General features: G+C 39.0%; 1 protein-coding gene across 2 annotated transcripts in view; it reads right to left on the bottom strand.

Annotated features, from left to right (window-relative positions):
* LOC131251222 (F-box protein At3g54460) overlaps nt 1-22,565 on the bottom strand; it is a 55,166-nt gene that overhangs the window by 5,952 nt on the left and 26,649 nt on the right. For both annotated transcript variants that reach the window (XR_009173670.1, XM_058251820.1), the window contains exon 8: nt 2,675-2,824. Coding sequence is in view for 1 of the 2 variants with exons in the window: in XM_058251820.1 (XP_058107803.1) it covers nt 2,684-2,824 (141 nt within the window). In the remaining variant the exon portion in view is untranslated. The remainder of the gene's footprint in view (nt 1-2,674; nt 2,825-22,565) is intronic.

Raw genomic sequence — 22,565 nt, forward strand, 5'->3', positions numbered from 1 at the left:
ACTAATTTCGACCAACCTTAGCTAGGTATTTGAGATAAAAACACATTATATCACAGATTTTTTTGAATCAAAGCTCGGTGGGCCATTTTTCAGAAATTCGTCAAAAATAGGTATTTATACTTTTTTTTAATATGTTTTGCTGTTTTAATCATGTCATATGATGTGTTAATCATAGTAGAACATGTTAATGTACATTTTACAGATTTGGGGTGCCATTTAATAATTTTTTAATATTTTTTTCTATTTACGCATGAATTTTGGCCCCTTTTTTTAAAATTCGAAAAATCAAATTTTAATGGTTGTTTTGCTGTTTTAATCATGCCATTTGATGTGTTAATCATAGTAGAACATGTTAATGTGCATTTTACAGATTTGGGGTGCCATTTTATATTTTTTTAATATTTTTTTCTATTTACGCATTTATTTTGGCCCTTTTTTTGAAAATTCGAAAAATCATTTTTTAATGATTCTTTTGCTGTTTTAATGACATCATATGATGTGTTAATCATAGTAGAACATGTTAATGTGCATTTTATAGATTTGGGGTGCCATTTTATATATTTTTTATATTTTTTTCTATTTACGCATTTATTTTGGCCCTTTTTTTGAAAATTCGAAAAATTATTTTTTAATGATTCTTTTGCTGTTTTAATGATGCCATATGATGTGTTAATCATAGTAGAACATGTTAATATGCATTTTACAGATTTGGGGTGCCATTTTATATTTTTTTTATATTTTTTTCTATTTACACATGAATTTTGGCCCTCAAAAATAATTGCAAACACCTAAATGTAAGATATTTTCATATTACATTCATTCTAATATATCTATCATTGATAGTAGATAGTTAGAAAATTAAATATATGAATTTTGTAGTCAAATTCAGGTTATCTGGTTCATAAATTCATCAGACAGTCCGATACAACTTCTCACCAAAGAGTGGACCGTTACACCACCATAAACATGTTCCAATTTATAAATGAATGCATATTTGGAATGCTTAAAATATTCCGGATTTAATCCATATTTTTTCATATTTTTTTGACAAAAAAAAATTTTGCACCATTACGGGCCGTTACGCCCCCGTATCCGTATCGATTTTGGAGGTCACCGTTACGCCAACCGATACCGATACGGGACACCTTGATTGATGCCCTAGACCATTAATTGGGTTGATCCACTAGCCAGGTGGGCCACAGTTTACAAAACACATGTAGAACTCTAAAACACTTGGCTGAAGTTTTCTAACCCATCCACCTGTTTCCAATATTGGGCCCACCTAAGTGGACCAAATTAATTCAAGGGAACATATGGTCATGGATGGATTTGATCTCAGACCTATGTGCCATGATGGCAAATGTGTGGATGTGTACGACTCTACACTTGAGAGAGAGAGAGAGAGAGAGAGAGAGAGAGAGAGATCAGCGCAAGTTTGTAGAAGCGGAAACAACTTTAGGAAACGGGGGCTAGGCATTGTGGAGAAAAGCACAAATTTGGAAAATTGTTTTTTCTCAAAATTGATTAATTTAAGTAGCTAACCAAACACACTTAAATCCTAAAAAAGTAATTTCCATAATCAAAATCACCAAAAATAATAATAATAATAATAAATAAATAAATAAAATAGCAAAGCCAAACAGCCCCTAAGATTGCTGAAGAGGATGTTTCTCAAAATGGCCACTTCAATATCTTGGGTCGGTAATTCATGAGAGCAGAGAGATTAATAAGGACGTTGCCCATAGATTTCAAGTTGGGTGGAAGAAATGGAAATGTGCCTCTGGAGTTTTACGTGATCGTCGTATACCACTTAAATTAAAAGGGAAATTCTATGGGATAGCTATAAGACCAAAAATGCTTTATGGGATAGAAGGCTCAGCAATTAAGGAACAACATGTTCATAGAATGTGTAGCTAAAATGAGGATGTTGAGATGGATAAGTGGTAAAATGAGGACGGATAGAATTAGAAATGAATGCATTCGAGGGAACTTAGCGCTAATAGGTAATAAGATGAGGGAAAGTAGACTTTAGATGGTTTGCTCATGTGCAATGAAGGCTAAGAACCGCGTCGGTCAGGAGTGAGTTGGTACAAGTTGAGGCCTCTAACAGGGCAAGGGGAAGGCCTAAAAGGATGCAGATGTAGTAAGAAAAGAATTGATGACCTACGGTCTAACTGAATGTATGGCCCTTGATAGGGTGGAATGGCAGAACAAGATTTATGTAGCTGACCCCAATTAATTAGGATAAGGCTTAGATGACAACGACAACGACGATGATATTATTCATGTTTTTTGTTTTTTCTTTTTTTAACTTTAAAGAGAATTTTACACTAGCACCTATCTATTAATATTGGTTTTTGGGCTGGCATATGAAGGCATACTGACATTTAAAACCATGGTTTGGTGGTGTGAAAAAAAAAAAAAAAATCACCTGTTAATTCAAAAGGCATAAATTACAACAGTGAAAGATATCAAAATTAAACATTTTGTGGCAAGTGTTAGCGTGATTTTCCCCAGCAAAATTCAATGTAAGTTTCAAAGAAAAAATCAAGCTCAAATTAATTATATCATTTTCTTTTCTTATTAGTTATTAATCATGTTTACTTATTTAGTTTTTAATATTAAAATAAATAAATAAGGGACAAATCTAAGTATCCAAATGGAAAACCATTACCTTCATACATTAACCTTTTGTCCGTACAAAGCTAAGCCGAGCCAAGTAATTGCTTTCAGCAAAATCATGCAACGTACGGTGAGTACGTGCCCCTTCACGATCAGACTTACAAACACCTTGTTTTAAGGTTCTTCTATATTCATCAGCATCCTGTTCAAAACAATGAAACAATAGTCAGAAAATCTTTTGCCAAACAACGAATATGGAAAGGTTAATGCTTGATAATTATGCTAAAGTTCAGTGTTGGGCATGATTGTGTTGGCATGTTAGTGGCATTCAGTAAACATGTATCAGTGGGTTCCTTCCTATTTATTGCAGCCAACTACTTGAGTGTGTTGATTCCACTTTTGCCTTGATGTTGGCACTTTTTTGTGCCTCTGTGACAAGATAGGTGCCTGTGCTTATTACCAAGTGTGAGGGAACTTATTCGTGTGAAAATCAGTACCTGACCATTTTGTGCAACCATACAAACATGAACCTACATGCATTGGTGCCCATGCTTAGCAGTTTGCCTAGCAATTGCCTTCCATGACCCTACTTTGATTGCTGAGGCAGAACCATGCTGGCACGTACGTGGTGTCAATGTGAACCTCATCCATGGTTAGTTCCATGAGCATGGATAGAGAGGAAAGGTTGATGTTCACTAAGCAGCTCTTTCTAGAACTCTCAATCACCATTTCAAGGTGAACAGCAAAGTGTTGGAAGAAGGTATAAGATAATGAGATTAAAATGAGAAAGCAGAGTATAAAACTGTAACTTTTATCAAATAGAAACAACACAAGTATCTCTTCTGAGAAGCATGGGAACCAAAGAATGAAGGTACATAAACAACACAAGTATCTCTTCTAAGAAGCATGGGAAGCAAAGGCTGACTTCCAAGGTTCATCTACAAAAGAGGTCCAGTGATGGGAGGTATGAGGTTGGTGAGAAGAGAGAGAGACAGAGATCCGGGGGGTGGGGGTTCTCAGATGTGACCAATCCACAACATAAATACCAAGAAAATGGTTTGAGATTCAGTTGAGGATCCAAACTGGTTATGTTTGAAATGGCTATACTGCAACAACAATGGTTTGAGATTCAGTTGAGGATCATCACTAATTATGTTTGAAATGGTTGTACCACGACATCCGTAGATGGTACAATTGGCTAGGTATGCAAAACATGCCATAAGCCAAGATATAACAATCCTATGTGACATAGCAAATGACATATGTAATGCCACATGGGATCTCCTGACGATTGAATACACTGGGTGTGTCACCTAAAAATGTCTAAAAAACCTACAATTAAAATAGAGAAATTGAATAAGTAGAAGGAGAAGAGACCACACCACCTGCAGTAGTCAGGTGCGCCTTGACCAATGCTAAGGAGAATGATGATTGGTGTCGGACTACGATATTTTACACATATTCTAAATGTGGAAAGAAGAATTGCAAGGTGATCGTCAATAGTGGCAGTTGTACCAATGTGGTCTCCAATAGTACTTTGTCCTGTTTGGGGTTGAAACCTGAACCGCACCCTCGGCCCTATAGAGTGTCATGGGTGGATGCATCTTCCATGCCTGTTACCTAGCAATGTCTTGTGCACGTTAATTTTGGATCTTATTCAGATTCAATGTGGTGCGATGTCTTACCTATTGATGTTGGACACATCATTTTGGGACGGCCTTGGCTATTTGACCACGATGTGACGATATAGGGCTGCTCAAATGTATGTTCATTCATCAAGGCAAAAAATTATCTTTAGTTCCTCTCCCACCAAAGAGCAATGCAGAGAAGAAAACTGAGGGGAAGTCGGGTAACCCAAGGGATACAAGGAAATCCCAACCTAAGTCTCTCCATGTAATCAACGCCAAGGAGTTTGAGAGAGAGATTACGGTGGCTTCCATGGTGTACGCCTTAGTGGCAAGAGAAATTACACTCGAGGTTAGTGTAGAGGGGCCCCCTAAGGTGAAGCCAATTATGGATGAGTTTCACGATGTATTTCCAAAGGACTTACTAGATGAGCTTCCACCCATGAGGGACATCCAGCATACCATTGATCTTGTCCCTGGGTCAACTCTACGAAACCTTCCTCATTATCGAATGAATCCTAAGGAGCATACGGAGTTGAAGAGGCAAGTAGATGAGCTCCTCAAAAAGGGATTTATTCAAGAAAGCATGAGTCCGTGTGTCGTGCCGGCACTTCTCACGCCCAAGAAAGATGGCACGTGGTGCATATGTGTGGACAGTCGAGCCATCAATAAAATCACGATCAAGTACTGGTTTCCCATACCGTGTCTTGATGATATGTTAGACATGATGGCGGGTGCCATGATCTTTTCAGAGATTGACCTCAAGAGCGGGTATCACCAAATATGTATACGCACAAGAGATAAGTGGAAGACAGCCTTCAAGACGAAGGATGGGCTATACGACTGGTTAGTCATGCCCTTTGGCTTGACTAACGCCCCAAGCATATTTATGAGAGTGATAACCCAGGTGTTGAGACCCTTTATGGTAAGTTGCTTATGGTGTATTTTGATGACATTCTTATCTATAGTATACATCAAAGGAACAACACCTCCACCATCTGAGGCAAGTTTGTGGGGTCATCAAAACTGAAAAGTTGTATGCTAACCCTAAGAAGTGTACATTTATGTCAAAGAGCATTATCTTCTTAGGGTTCATCGTATCATCTGAGGGCATGAGGGCGGACCCCGAGAAAGTCCGTGCCATAGTTGAATGGCTTGAACCGTGCAATATTCATGAGGTGTGAAGCTTTCATGGCTTGACAACTTTTTATAGGCGGTTCATTAGAGGATTTAGCTCCATTATGGCTCTCATCACAAATTGCATCAAGAAAGTGGAGTTTGTATGGACTAAAGCTGCCTCTAAAACTTTTAAGGAGATCAAGGGCAAGATGAGCATAGCCCATGTCATGCGCCTTCCAGACTTTTCTAAAGTCTTTGAGGTCGCATGTGACGCATTTGGGGTGGGTATAGGTGGTGTGCTAAGTCAGGATCAGGAAGGGCACCCCGTTGCTTACTTTAGTGAGAAGTTGAATGAGGCAAAACAATGATATTCTACCTATGACAAAGAGTTCTATGCAGTCGTCCAATCCTTGCGCCATTGACGACATTATTTATTACTGCAAGAATTTGTCTTGTTCTTTGACGATGAGGCCTTACATTATCTCAATTCCCAGAAGAAACTAAACCCTAGGCATGGTGAATGGGTCCAATTTCTTTAGGAATACTCTTTCGTTCTTAAACATAAGGCTGGGGTCAAGAACAAACCTGTTGATGCCCTTAGTCGCCATGTGGCACTTCTCCAAAGTATGAGAGTGGAAGTGACTGGGTTTGATCAGTTGAAAGAAGAGTATCCTACATACCCACACTTTCGTGAGTTGTATGCGTCACTGCGAGACGGTTAGTCGACCGACAATCGCTGGGTTGTCATCTTCGATGAGTTCCTATTTAAAGGTGACAAACTCTGCATTCTTCATACCTCTCTCCATGATTTCCTACTTTGGGAACTTCATGCAAGAGGGGTAGTTGGTCATTTGGGAAGGGACAAGACCATTGCCCTTGTGGAGAATAGATTTTATTAGCCAAGTCTCAAGCAAGATGTAGCCAAGATTGTTGGGCAGTGCAGGACTTGTCAACTGACAAAGCAGATGAAGCAAAATACAGGATTATATACGCCTTTGCCAGTACCCCATGCTCCGTGGCAGGATATTAGTATGGATTTCGTGTTAGGCTTACCGCAAACCATTAAGAAACACAATTTTGTATTTGTGGTTGTGGACCGTTTTTCTAAAATGGCCCATTTCATTCCGTGCTAAAAAACGTCTGATGCCTCCAATGTGGCTAAGCTTTTCTTTGGGGAGGTAGTGCATTTACAGGGTCTATCTAAGACCACAGTATCTGATCGTGATGTACGCTTTATGACTATTTTTGGAAGACACTATGGCACATGATGGGGACAACGCTTCTTCAATGTCTTGTGGGTGATCATGTCCGAACTTTGGATACCGTTTTGCCTATAGCCGAGTTAGCATACAATAGTTCCATCAATAGGTCCATATGCATGAGTCCATTTGAGGTTGTGCATAGCTACAAACCTGGGAAACCTATAGATCTCACACCTATGTGTCTCATAGGCCGTCTGAGCTCGCACATGAGTTTGCACGTCACATACATGAGTTGTATAGTGAGGTCAAAGAGCGAATTAATGTAAGTAATGAAAAATACAAAACGTTTATTGATTCTCATTGTAGGTTTCATGAATTCCAAGTAGGAGATTATGTCATGGTTCGCATGAGGCCTGAACGGTTCCCACATGGGGCCATTAAAAAGTTATAAGCGCGTAGCGCAGGACCATATAAAATAATGCGAAAACTGGGTCCTAATGCGTATGTAGTAGACCTTCCACCTACCATGGGAATTAGTTCTACCTTTAATGTAGAAGATCTAGTACAATATAAGGGTCCTGCTACTTCACCTTTTGATCCATCCATAGACCCTCCCATGGACCATGACCTAGTCCCAAATCGTCCGAGCCATTACCACATTTACCTTCATTGCCTGCTCGAAACGAACTGATAGAAGACATATTAGATACACAAGCAATTTCCACTTGACGTGGAGGATTTCGGAAATTCCTTGTCAAGTGGAAGCACGGGCCAATCTCCAACAGTATGTGAATTACAGAAGACAAGCTACAACATTTAGATCCAGACATTTTGGAGCGTTACAGGAGTTTTAGTTCGCCAGAGGTGAACTCTTCTCAGCCGAGGAGAGTTGATGAGGACATTATGTCACGTACACCCTTACATACGTATCACAGGAGGCGGGCCGCGCCGATTTCTGTGGCTAGGTGAGTATCCGTGATCGTGCTGAAAATCCCATGTGCATGTGCGAGCATCTGGAAAACCCCGCACTGAGAAGATGCACATGAGCTACTTTATGGAGTGATCCAGACCATTGGATCGCATGAATCACATGATCGGGCCATTGATCGTTGATCGTCCACATCAGTTTTAGACTTTATCATATTTTAGGATTTAATTTTTGATTTTTTATATTTGGACACATTATGAGTGTTTTAGTTGATTTTATTTAGACTATGGCTATTTTCGTTAAAATTCACAAGATAGGGATTTTTGTAATTTTTGAAACTTCTTGGATCTATAAAAAGAGGGGGGAGGCGTGTGACCTCTCTCCCATTGAATTTCGTGATTTAAAGAGAGAGAGAGAGAGAGAGAGAGAGAGAAGCTCTTGCTTTCTTCTCCCATCTTCATGTGATTTGAAAATACTTTCATCGATTTAGAAGGAAGATTGGTGCGAAGCTAATCTTCATCAACATAGATGCGAGGTCTCCATCTATCCCTACACCATCTTCTCTTTTCTTCCTCATCTAGGTATTTTCTTCGGATTCTTAATTCTCTCATCCCAAATCTTCATCCTTTTAAACCCAACCTTCCCATACCTATCCACAATTGAACCCTAACCATAAACCTAAAATTCCCAATTTTCCTAGTTTCCCAAATTACCCAAACCCTAATTTTCACCCTATGTTGTATTAGGTTTCCTATTTTGAAATATACTATATCCTATGCTAATTAGATGTCCCTACATCCATTAGATCCTGGTTTCTTTTTTATTTAATGATCTTGTGTTACGATGTTGGTATCTTAAGTCAGGATTATGCATGATTTTCTTTTGATTTTCATGATATTTGTGATGAATATAGCAACGTTTGTGTTTTTTTGTTAAATATCTTAATTTGGTAATTTGATTTCACATGTTACTTAGTTCATGCATCGGTCCTGCATCAGAAATGCTACGATGATTCGCAAGAGGGATTGAAGAGGTGAACCCCATTGGCGCAACTCAGTTAGAATGAAAAAGAATTTGATGTCCGAAATGCTAGAATTGACAGAAGCAAACACCATATGAATGTCTCAAAGTAAAGAGGGATAATAGTAACTACTGAAAAATTAAAATCCCTGCATTATATATAATATTGAAAAATAAAGAACACTTATTAATTGCAAAAAGCCAAAATACATCTACATTCCTACAAGCATAGCCAATCACTATGGTGGGAGGCATTAATGCAATTGACCCAAGATATGACGTCTAACTTTGCCTTCTCAAATACATCCGCTTCTGACCCGCATATCTCGAAAGGATTTTCCTTTCCCACCACAAAGAGCAAATTACTGCCAATAAAACTAACCTCCATGCCACCCACCCTTTGCTCCCGAATCCTTCGTTTTGCTACACAAGGAAAAGTTTATTAATAGACCCTGGCATCACCCAAAACATCTTAAAGATAGCAAGGAACCTCTCCCACACCCTTCAAGCAAATGCACGGTGGATGAACGCATGATTCACCAACTCTGCATCCATCATACACATGATGCAAGGATAGGCAACAACCTCTTCTGCAAGTTATCTATTATATTACTTCCCACTAGTGAAGTGAACACCGCCACCTTGGGAGTGGCCTCATAGGACAATACATGGTATGTATGATCACACGTTTCACTGAAAGAGTTATTGGTCAACAAGCTGTAAAAAGGTCAAACCCAGAACCGACTAGACTTGCCCTTCGACCACACCATCGAATCCCTCTCGCCCATGGACTGTTTAGCTCGATAAAGCCTCTCCAATAGCCAGAAAAAATCCTCCGCTTCCTCATCCGTCATCTTCCTCCTCTAAGGAGGATTCCAAACAATAGTGTTGCTAAAGGCAACAAAGTGCAACAGAAACATCCAAAACCGGGTCAAGGTTAGCAATCATCAGGAACTCCTAGAGGGGTTTCTCACCAATCCACAGATCTTGCCAAAAGTAAATACTTTGTCCATCACCACGAGCAAACATGACACCCTCCAATTCCTTTGTCCATCACCACAAGCAAACCTGACACCCTCCGATTTAATCGTCACCTTGCCAACCACCTTCCACATCCTGAAAGCCATGTAATAAGACATTTCCTTCACCTACGAACCCCCTTCCAGTATTATTGTATCCACTAGTAATTTCCCTCTCCACATCCTCCTTCCAGCCCAAACCTCCACAGCCATTTTCCAAGCAATGTAGGATTCATCTGCACCAGATTCCTTATCACCACCTCCCTTTCCGGTACAGCTTATACTCCTCGTCCCCCCTTAAAAGATGAAAAATTGTCTTTGCATTAGCATCTTGCCAGACGAAATCGCGTCTCAACCTATCCAACCTTTCCAACACCGCAACTGGGCACTTAAAGAGAGATAATAGATTGACACATTCATCATTGCCGCTTTGATTAGCATAAGCCTTTCCCCCAAGGAGAGATGACGACTTTCACACCTAGATAATTTTCTCTCATCCTCTCAATTACCCTATCCAACAAATGTTTAGTAGGCTTGTCAATGCATAAGAGGAGCCCAAAATATGACAATAGGGGGGACCTAGCCTGATACCCCCAACACTCAAACACCTCCACCAGCCTCTCTTTTTTAGAGGTGTGGATCCATAACAACTCACTCTTGAGAGTATTCACCTTTTAAGCCGGACACCACTTCGAAGCACCTTACTATTTTCCTTAGATTGTCCACCATCCCAACATCTGCATCACAAAAGAGGATCATGTTGTCGATGAAATGAAGATGTGAGATCTGAAAGTTGTCGTTCTCCACCCTGAAGCCACTAATCAACCCAACGGATTAACTTCTTTCAAACATCTTGCTCAATGCTCGGGTCACCACCACTAATCAACCCTTAAGAGAACTGCTGACAAGTATAGATTACCTAGTCAAGTGCAAGCACTCAAGGATCCAACATCTTCACTTCTGACCACACCCCATCCTCCCTATCATGTAGTCCAAAAAGCCCACATTCACACGGTCGTAAGCTTTCTCAAAATATTCAGCTTACAAATGACGCCCTTTTCCCTTTCCTTGTGCCGTCTTTTCACACACTCATGGACGATTAGAGTGTTGTCCAAAATCTGCCTTCCAACCACAAACGCACCTTACAGCTCAGATATTACACTCTACCTAGCACCACCCAAAATCTAAAAGCTAAGATTTTGTTTACCATCTTATAAGGGCCCCTGTGAGGTTGATAGGCCTAAAATCCCGCAAACATTCAATTCCTTTGACTTTGGAGATGATAGCAATGAATGACGCACCCAGCTTTGATGAAATTCGACCTCTCCCATTAGACTTGGAAGAATGCAAAAGGAAACCCATCTGGACTTGGAGCCTTGTTCCCTCCCAGTGAGTCCACCGCAACTTTAATCTCCTCCACGAAAAATGACTTCTCTAAGCCATCAACTTCCACCAATGACTGCTAGTTAAAGGGGAGATCGTCCATCCTAGAACATGCCCAATCCTCCGATTAAAGGCAGCTCCTTGTAAAACTTCATAATGGAATCACAAACCTAACACTTTTCTTCAAACCTTCTACCTTCCACCATCACACTATGGATCATGTCATTCCTAACCCGAGCACTCACAATTCTGTGAAAAACCTTTGTATTTTTATCCCCTTCTTTTAGCCACGTTGCACAAGAGCATTGCCTCCATTTTATCTCTTCCTCCTTAAGATGCATGTTGCCTTCGCATCAAGGTGTCCCGTATCGGTATCGGTTGGCATAACAGTGCCCTCTGAAACCGATACGGATACGGGGGCGTAACGGCGCAAATTATTTTTTTTTGTCAAAAAAATATGAAAAAATATGGATTAAATCCGGAATATTCTAAGCATTCCAAATATGCATTCATTTATAAATTGGAACATGTTTATGGTGGTGTAACGGTTCACTCTTTGGTGAGAAGTTGTATTTGACTGTCTGATTAATTTTTTAACCAGGTAACTTGAATTTGACTACAAAATTCATATATTTAATTTTTTTAAATATGTAATTTATATACTTTAACAACTTGATATCATTTCTCCCAATAGTTCTTTTAAAAAAAATGAAATTAAATTCAGGTAGATGGCGTTGCCAATTTGGGGCTGACTTGGAGGACCAATCTATTCTCCAAATCAGCCTCAAATTCATGTCATTTATTGTCATTATCCCACTTATAAATTGGTGGACATTTATTGGATAGTGAATCATAATTAAAAATAAAAATAAAAATCAAAAGGCCCTATTTTAAAAAATCAAAGCTCACAAATTAACAATTAAAACTATTCAAATAATTTGATTTTGGCATTGTGAGTTAGCAATTGCAGTCCATAATTTAATTGTCAAATTTTAAGTTAATATATGTCTCGTGCACAATTTTTTAAGGCTTGAATTAGGAGGGACTCAAATGTAAAGTGCAGCACACGTGTCAAAGTTTTTTGGGCCCCACCCGTGATGAATGTGTTATATCCACACCGTCCATCCATTTTGCCAAATAATTTTAGGGCATGAGCCCAAAAATGAGGCACATCCAAAGCTCAGGTGGATTGCACCATAAAAAACAACAATAATTAAATGTTCACCGTTAAAAATTTATTGGGGGCTAGAAAAGTTTTAGATCAAGCTGACATGTGTGTTTTCCCTTCATCCATGTCAATGTGACCCAATTAATTGGTTAGATTGAAAATAAACATTACAGTAGACTTTAAGAAAATTTTAATGGTGAGCATTCTATAACCACTATTTCCTATGGTGTGGTCCACCTGAGATTTGGATATTACTAATTTTTTGAATCCTGACCTAAAATGACGTGGCAAAATGGATGGACGATATGGATAAAAAATATACATCATAGTGGGGCCCACTCGGGTCTGATCAGATTGGATGGAAAATAAACGTTACCGTGCACCCTACGAGTTATTTAACCGTGAAAATCATTATCTCTGTTGCTATTTTTAGTGTGGTCCAGATGATCTCTGGATATAATTCATTTTTTGGGTGGTGCTCTAAAATGATCTCTGAAAATAGATGAACGGTGTAGATGTAATAAATACATCACTGTGGAGCCCATATAACTTTGATCTCCTTTGAACCGTTCGTACAACTCGGAGCTCGAGGAGTGTCAGCGCTCGTCTTTGCGTGACACGTACCTACAGCAGTCAGCAACTAGCTGCTGCAAATTTTTTTAAAAAATGGAGAGAGAGGGAAACGAAAAGAAAAAAAGAGGGAAAGAAGAGAAAAGGAAAAAAGAGGGAAAGGGGGAAAGAAGAGATTGAGAGAGAGAGTGTGTGAGAGAGATAGGAAGAAGAAGAAGCAGAACAGGAAGAAGCCGCAGCAGGGTGTAGCCGCAGCCGCATCCGTAGCCGCAACAGGGCGCAGCCGCAGCCAGGCGCAGCTGCTCGAGAAGAAGAAGAAGAAGAAGAAGAAAAGAAAGGAAAAAAAAGGTAAGTTCTTTTTTTTTTTTTTGGGATACCATGCTTCGCATCCTTTGTAGCCTCCTTGCACTCCTTCAAGTAAATGCCTTGAATTTCCCAAAGAATAGCCTCCACTTAAGTTTCCCTTCCCCTTAGCAACTCTCTTCTCTGTACACTAATCTTTCCATTCCATAGCTTAAGTTTATGAAACAATTTGAACCCAGGAAAAACTTTAACCTCAAAAGAGTTTGACCACTCCTTTACTAACTCTGAGAAACCATCCACTTGGAGCCACATCAATTCAAATCGGAACAAGTTAGGGCCCTAATTCTTCTTTGTCACCTCAAACAGAATTGGGGGGTGGTTAAAGACCAACCTCAAGAGACCTCTTTACCGCACCAAGGGGATGATATTCTCTATCCATTCGCAAGAAACTAGGAATTGATCCAACTTAGACATGATTACCCTTTCTTGCCTATTCGACCAAGTGAATACATCGACCATAGGGTTGTCCACCATCTCATTCCTGACCACCCACTTCAAGAAGTCCCACATGCTTCGCATGATTCAACCACCACCCGGCATCTCATATATAAATCTGATCACGATGAATCACCCCCCACATACCATGGTGTTGCCACCTTCACCAGATAGCATCCAACTCTCCCAAAAATACATGCAGCAAAGCCAAAATTGGCTCATAGACAACAATGAAGACACATTTGAAGTCCAACGGGGCACCTCCTTACGCTACACAGAAACAAAGGACCCACACCACCATTCCTTCCATTGAAAAGAGTTTCAAATGACCAAAATCCACCCAACAAAACCAATGGCATTGAGGACCACTTAATCCTTCTACTTTCCACCCCAAATAAAGGCATCCATCTTATCTACACCAATGTTTTAAATATTGACGATATCGGCCGATATATCCCACGATATATCTTGTATCCCACTTGTGCAATATGAAACGCATAGGTAGTACGGATATATCCCACCTAGTCAATCCAATGAGCATTTTGTATTTTCGATCCATTTTTTTGCTGCAAACAAGGTATTTTGTAACATTAATGGTGTTCGTAATGGCCACCGCCATTACCTTTATGATACGAGGTGTAACGGCCGTTACGACCTCTTTTTTATTGACAAAAAAAAAAAAAAAAAAATCTGAAAAAACTGTATCGGCCTAGTAATGGGCTGTTACGGGCTGTTACAACCCTTACGGGTGGTGTAATGGGTCATTACGTGGGCTGTGACAGCCTTTACTTGACTGCCTTTACGACCCCGTAACATGTAACGGTTGCCACCATTATCTTTACGTAACGGCCTTTACGAGACACAATGGTTGTAAATCACATTAAATCAGTGTCAAATGGTTACAAATATATGATTCTTCATGTTTTCTATGAAAAATTATGGATTTGAAACTTCAATTTCGAGATTTGGGGTAGATGGGCCAAGTTGTGAAAAAATAGGAAAAATTGAAATTTCTCTCAAATCAGCTGCAATATTTGTATCCAAATACAAAATCAAACATGTATGTAACCTAATCTAGTGATACTTCTTTTACTTTTAAATGTATTTGATGAGGACATCCAAGCACCATACCAGAGGAGGGTTGAGCCAGTCTCCTTATAGCTATACGACCATTACATAGGGCCCCACTTAGCCCAATTCATATTCCTAACCACATTGAAGACCCCATGTGCATGTTCATGCATCTTTGAAGATCCTACACTGGAAAGATGCACGTGGGTTGCATATAAGAGCTTAATGGACACATCAGACCATTGGATTGGGTGGACACGATGATCGAATCGTTGGATCATCATCATCGGACATCTTGGTCGTGGACCCCCATGGGCTACAAAATAGTATAGTTATTTAGATTATTTACATGCTTCATTATTTTTTGTATTTCTTATATTTGTGTTGATATTAGGGAGTTCGGAATAACTTTTAATTTAATAAGCGTCTTTATGTTAAGAATCTTATCTGAGATCATCTTTTTGTAAAAGGTCTTTTCTGAGACTATAAAAGAGAAAGATGGGTGTGTGAAGCCCTAATGCCATTATTTTGAAATAATTAAAAAAAAAAAAAAAAAAAGCCTTTGTGTTTTCTCTTCTTCATGTGATTTGAAAAATATTCCATGTGATTTGGAGCCTAGGTGTTGTGTGATTCCATTCCCCATTCAATAGATGTGTGAGGCTTCCATCCATCATCTTTCTCCTCTCTTCCTTTCTATTCAAAAGAGGTATTTTTCAAAAAAAAAGTCGTCTCTCTTCTTCCCTTCCTATCTAAGACCATCCAAATCATTTTCTTTTTTTTTTTCAACTTTTCATCATCCAACTTCAACCTCAACTGAAATCAACAATTAAAGACCCAAAAACCCTAGCCAACAACCCACACGTGTGAGCCCTTAGGCTAACCGTATGGACAAACGCTCAATCCTTTGATTTCCCCTTTCTTTCCCCATCAAAACCCCTTGATTCCACATCCATAACCCTCCCTAAACCCTAGATCCCCATTTTCCTCTTCTTCTTTTTTCCAATTTGTAAAAATCTTAATTCCAAAATCCTCAATTTCCATGAAGCCTAATTTTTCAAATTTCAGATTTTCCCTTTCCTAAACCTAATCATAAAACCTACAAATTTGTCCCTTGAGTGTCGAATGTGCCTATGTTAAATTGGAAGTTTTATTCTTCCAGAAAGCCTAGTTTTAATTGATTTATGTGATTTCTTGCATGCAGGCATGTGATTTAAGTTAAATCAAATTTTATTTCCTATTCTGTACTTTTTATTACTTGGTGGGTTAGTATCTTTTGTTGATTGAATTACTTCATAGACTCTTTCATAATCTCCACGTTGCATGCTAGCATTAAATCATGTGTCCTGCATCAGTATTACTTGTGTTTCCATAAATGTCTTCTTACATTTATAAATTATATGAAAAGATTTTGAATATACTTGCATCAGTTCAGTTGAACAATGCGTATATTAGGACCCCATACAAAGGAAACCCCTATTATGTGCACATATTTTGTAACGTTTTGATTTGTAAGTGTGTATTGATGTCTTTTTCAACAATCTCTGAAGTTTCATTGAAAAACTCGACCAAATTCCCAATGTTTCCATGTTCCCAACAACAACGATATATTACGCGATACAACCGATATATCCCATGCGATAACCAATATGTATTTGTATCCCATGGGTGCGATACATTACGAGATAACGATATTTAAAACATTGATCTACACCTTGCAACTTCTCTTGTAGCATGACTAACTGGGCCTTGAAGTGAGAACACACGTCCCTTATTTGGAGTATTTTCTCCCTACACCGCAAACCCCTCATGTTGCAGTTGAGAGCCTTCATTGATGCACCGTACAAACCCTTTTGCTCTTCCTCATACCTCTATCACTGGACCCAGCATAGTAATTAATTAAGGAACGAAGGCAGTCCAACTCCTTACTCTCTTTAGAAGATATTCGGATCTTCCTCATATTGTTAGACCCTTTTTGGGCTCCTCTTTCCTCCACGAACTGGAATAACAGGATAAAGTCTTCATTGTTGTCCGTAAACGACACCCCCACCAACATTCTAACACGAACATGGCCAATCACTTCCTTAATCCACCTCATGCCCCGAACCATGGATAAAGGGTCTCCTACCTCCTTCGAAAGCAGAAGATCATCATACATTAGAGCTCCTAACAAGAGACCACCCTCCCCTCTAGAGCCTCTAGCCCTCCTCACAAGTCCCAATCCTCCCCCCCCCCCCAAACCAAAATGTTGTCTTGACCATTGCTTAGAGTATCCTTGATATTACAATAATATCCCTAATATCATCTGTATCTCTAGCTAGGTAGTACTGATAACACTGGTAGTGTCAAAAATTCCAAGTATCGGTGATATATCGCTAAGTATCGCCAATGTATTGATATCACCAATATTTTCAACTGTGTAAATTTGAGTATCACTTATATTGCCAGCGTATCGACAATATTTTGATAATATCACCAATGCATCAATATCGCAAAAAAAAATTTACTAAAAAATGTTTGATGGATAGATGGAAGGGATGGATGTTTGGATGGATGGTTGGATGAATGGATGGATGGATTGTTGGATGGTTGGATTATCATGCATGTGTATTGTGATGATATGCTTATTTATGCATGGATGTGCAATGTATAAATGCATTATACATATTTATTTACTTGTTAATTGGTTTAATGAGATCAAAGTGATTGCTGTGTTACTATTAGATTGATTTCTTACAACAACACATACTTTTTTCAAGGTGAAAAAAACTCATATTTTCAGTGAACCTACTTTTAGGCCCCTTTAAATAGTAACCTATTATGTATGCATTCCTTTTGCAATTTTCTTTTATTCCTAAATATGCAAATATGTGTATTTTAGCATCTCCTTGAGTTTCACTGAAAAACTCCTTTGTTTTTTTTCCCCATGTTTCCCTGCATTTTCGGAAATTGGTGATATTATTGACGATAACGATATTGTTTCCGTATCCTCGACCAATGAGATTTTGTAGCGATACCGATACTTCAAACACTGGTCCTAACCTGGCTGGCATCCAGCTCTGAACCTGTTACACCCCAAGACACATGGAATCACCTTTGCAAACCAATCGTCCCTTAGGTAGTCTATCAGACTGCGAGAAGAGGCAATCGCCTCACTCTCGCCACTTGTACCACCACCCGGAGCCGTTTCACTGTGTCACCATCTCAAAGGCCACATCGCCACATTGCACCCCTGCACTATCCACTCTCGACCATGTGGATGTACTTACTTCCAATGGTCTATTGGAGCATGTTCACATGCATCATCATCCATCTTCGTTGCTTGTTTACAGTCGGTCACTACTCCAACCTCGTCATTGCAACTCCGACGGGCCTCTTACCACCCCCGCTCACTTCCATAAGCCTTCCTCGCCACCCTCACAGAGACTCACCTCCCCAACAACAATAGAATCCAAGAAAGGATTGTTACCATCTTCTCCCTTACATAGATCTTGGCCGCCCTTAGCTCTAACCAAGTCTCCATCGCCTAATCAATAGCAACAACCTCCCTAAAGCAAGATTTCAATTCTACGAAAACTTCCAGGGACCAAAGCTCAAGTGGAAACTCCCACAATTGAATCCAAACCTCCCCCATCCCATACACTGACCAATCGGGCCACCTTCTAATGGATGCCATCGGCCCATCCTAGACCAGGCCCCTGTAATGATAATCATATCCAGATTCTTGATCGGCTTCAAAGATAACCAGACCTTGCTCAACCATAGAGGTCTGAGAATCCAATCTTCTTCCTATAAACCATAGTAGGAGGAGAGCCAGACATTGAGGTCAACCATCGAGCAACCTTCTTTAAGGACACCACCAGACTCCAATAAAGAGCCTTCCATGCATGATCCACCACTCCTGGGTGAACTCCCACCACCAATTCCTCACTTTCCATCTCCTTCCAAACCCACCTATCCACTTTCAAAGGTGGTTTTTCCACAAACCTATGGCATCGTTGCCACCTTCTCCTTTGGTTGTTTCTCGGTCATTAAATCCTGATAAGAGCAAGTACCGTCAGCTTTAGAAGCGTTGTTAGTGCTAATCGTCTTGACATCCTCTCGAGCCTCCTCCTCTCTCTTCCTTGATTCCCCATCTTCACTTATGTATGCCTTCCTACGATTCGCACTATTCACCACTCTAAGGCTAGACTGAGCTTTTCAAATTGAGTCTCCTTCCACTAGAGTTCCTCCCATTCAGAGCTGCTGCAACATTACTCATTGCTCTTAGACACAAGCCATCCTCAAGAATGCAAACCCTTGGAGTTTCAAAGACCCCCAAAATCGTGGCTGCACCACCTCTTTCACCGCCCTATTTTCCCCAAATACCACCAAGAATTGCAACTCCATCCAATGCTCTAGGAAGTTTATCACAAATAACGTCAACAACTTCAGCAAAAAGGCACCTGCATTACCTCCCTTGTCTCTTGAACCAACTCTTCTCCTCTTATTGAAAATTGTCCAACCCCACCCCGGTCCCACCTTCACTTGGCTCCCTCCCTACAAGACCCAAGGTGTCCCGTATCGGTTACGATACGGGAATATCGGCCGTTACGTATTGGTTACGGCCAATGTCGTTACGTGATACGGGGCCGTAACGGGCACCCGGCCGATTTTGTAGCCATAACGGCTGTTATGGGGTGTAACGGCCGTTACTGCCCCGTAACGGCCAGGGCGTAACGGTCAGAAAACGGTAACTTGTTTTTTGGCTTTTTAAGGTCCATTTTTTCACTTTTTTTCAAATTACTTTCTTCCAAACACTTCCTAATCAATCTATTACTATTTTCGACCAATCTTAGCTTCATATTTTAGAGAAAAACAACTTAAATTTAAGGATTTTCTTGATTCGAAGCTCCGTGGGCCATTTTCCAGAAATTCCTCAAAAATAGGTATTTATACTTTTTATTGAATGTTTTATTGTTTTAATGGTAGAATATGATGTGTTAATCATAGTAGAACATGTTAATGTGTATTTTACAGATTCTTGATGTCATTTTTTTTTCTATTTACGCACCATTTTTTGCCCTTTTTTTGAAAATTCAAAAAATCATTTTTTATTAAATGTTTTATTGTTTTAATGATAGAGTATGATGTGTTAATTAGAGTGGAACATGTTAATGTGCATTTTACAGATTCTTGATGTTATTTTCTTTTTTTTTTTCTATTTACGCACTATTTTCAGCCCTTTTTTTGAAAATTCAAAAATTCATTTTTTATTGAATGTTTTGTTGTTTTAATGATAGAATATGATGTGTAAATCATAGTGGAACATGTTAATGTGCATTTTACAGATTCTTGATGTCATATTCTATTTTTTAAAAAAATTTTCTATTTACGCACTATTTTTGGCCCTTGTTTTGAAAATTCGAAAAATCATTTTTTATTGAATGTTTTGATGTTTTAATGATAGAATATGATGTGTTAATCATAGTGGAACATATTAATGTGCATTTTACAGATTCTTGATGTCACATTCTATTTTTTTATTTTATTCTATTTACGCACTATTTTCGGCCCTTTCTTTAAAAATTCGAAAAATCATTTTTTATTGAATGTTTTGCTATTTTAATGATAGAATATGATGTGTTAATCATAGTGAAACATGTTATTGTGCATTTTACAGATTCTTGATATCATTTTCTATTTTTTAAATTTTTTTCTATTTACGCACTATTTTCGGCCCTTTTTTTGAAAATTCGAAAAATCATTTTTTATTGAATGTTTTGTTGTTTTAATGATAGAATATGATGTGTTAATCGTAATGGAACATGTTAATATGCATTTTACAAATTCTTGACGTCATTTTCTTTTTTTTCCCTTTTTTTTTTCTATTTACGCACTATTTTCAGCCCTTTTTTGAAAATTCGAATTATCATTTTTTATTGAATGTTTTGTTGTTTTAATGGTAGAATATGATGTGTTAATCATAGTAGAACATGTTAATGTGCATTTTACAGATTGTTGTTGTCATTTTATATTTTTTTTTAATATTTTTCTATTTTCGAATTAGTGACTTTATGTTTTTATTTTCTTATATTGGACAGGTTTTGGAGCTTCTTAGAGTTTATAACATAAAATCATCTTTATTGATTAGATTCAGAAATTGTATATAATATTATAAATTTAGAATAGTGAGTGTCGAGTAGACTAGACTCACAATCTCACATAGACATAAGTCATACACTCATACTCATATCTAATCTATATCTAATTATCTAGTATCTACCTAAACCTAAAGAAATGTCTGGGTCTGGCCAACAAGTGAGGATATTGTATGGCAACATTGTCAGAGGGCTGGTGGTACTATGCACCAAATTAAGTGCAACTATTGCGATAGACTAGTGATTGGTGGAATTGCCCGTCTTAAACAACATTTGGCACATCGAAAGGGTCAAGTTGCGGGATGTACTAGAGTATCGAAAGAGATAAAGATTTTAATGCAAGCTAGTCTGGATGAGTTGAAGGGTAAACGTGCTGCTGTACAAAAGAAGAAAGATGAGATTTTGGATGCAGCTCGACAGGAGGTGTTTGGTCCTAAATATATGGGCATTCGTAATGAAGATATTATTGATTCTGACGAAGATTTAGATTGGGAATTAACTATAGCTAGGAGAGAGCTTGCGTCTAGCTCGTGAAGAGGAAGAACGTCGCCGTATGACAGGGTGGGCAATGGGACTAGGACTGCAACTGCTTCTGCAGGGGGGGTTGGTGGTTTACGACGTGTGTTTGAGAGCGGACGATAGACATCTTCACATGATGCCCCTATACATTTGAATGAAGAAGTAGATGAGCCTATGAGACCCTCTATTAATCCAATCCAATTTAGGAAAGAATCAACTAAACAAAAGAAGATAAAACAAATGTGGATTAGAACTTCCGTTGAGAAGATAGGTAGAGTAGCAGCAAAGTTATTTATACATGCCAACATACCTCCTAATGCGGCCAATTCTCCATATTGGCAAGTGATAATTGATGCAGTAGCAGAAGCAGGTGAAGGAATAAAAGCTGCCACGGCTAAGGAGATTATGGGAAAATAGACATGCAGAGTATGCGAATGTGAAAGCATACGTGGCTACCTTTAAACCTGTATGACAAGCCAAAGGATGCACGATCATGTGCGATGGTTGGACTGGCCCAACCAGACACAGCATGAACAACTTCATAGTGTACTGTCACTTAGGAATTATATACCACAAGTCAATTAATGCCTCAGAGGTAACAAAAGATTCTACTTCTATTACTGGACTAATGGATAAAGTTGTGGAAGAGATTGGAGAGGAGAATGTAGTGTAGATTGTAACAGATAATGAAGCATCATATAAGCTTGCAGGACATAGGTTGATGAATAAGAGAAAACATCTTTTTTGGTCACCATGTGCCCGAGAATAACTCAACACAAAACATGGGCAAAAGACATCAGGGACACCAGTTGAAGTTGCAAACACCATACGGGACAATAAATATTGAAAAAGAGTCAAGTCGATTCTAAAGGTGATGGAGCCACTAATGAGGGTACTCCGTCTTGTTGAAACCGACGAAGCACCTACCATGGGCTTCTTATACGATGCCATGGATAAGGCATAGTTGGCAATTCAACGTGATTGTAGAAGCTGAGAGTCTTATTAGAGGATGATGGACAAAAGATGGAAAAGACAACTCCATCACGATCTACATGCAGCAGGTTACTACCTAAATCCTAGGTACAGATATGCCCAATCATTTGTTGCAGATGATGAAATTTGTATCAGGCTAAAGAATGTAATAAAGAGATTAGAGCCTGACTTGGATATGCAAATAAAGGTGTTGAATGAATTAGATATATTTGGAAACCGCCTGGGTAGCTTTGGAGATGCTCCTGCATAGCATGCAGTATCTAGATTGCAACCGGCCGAATGATGGATTAATTTCGGAGAGAGTACGAAGGCTCTCCAAAAAATTGCAGTAAAAGTTTTGAGCCAGACAACATCTTCCTCTAGCTGTGAAAGGAATTGGAGTTGTTTTGTG

The sequence above is a fragment of the Magnolia sinica genome, chromosome 7 (assembly GCF_029962835.1).
Source record: "Magnolia sinica isolate HGM2019 chromosome 7, MsV1, whole genome shotgun sequence".
Taxonomy (NCBI): domain Eukaryota; kingdom Viridiplantae; phylum Streptophyta; class Magnoliopsida; order Magnoliales; family Magnoliaceae; genus Magnolia; species Magnolia sinica.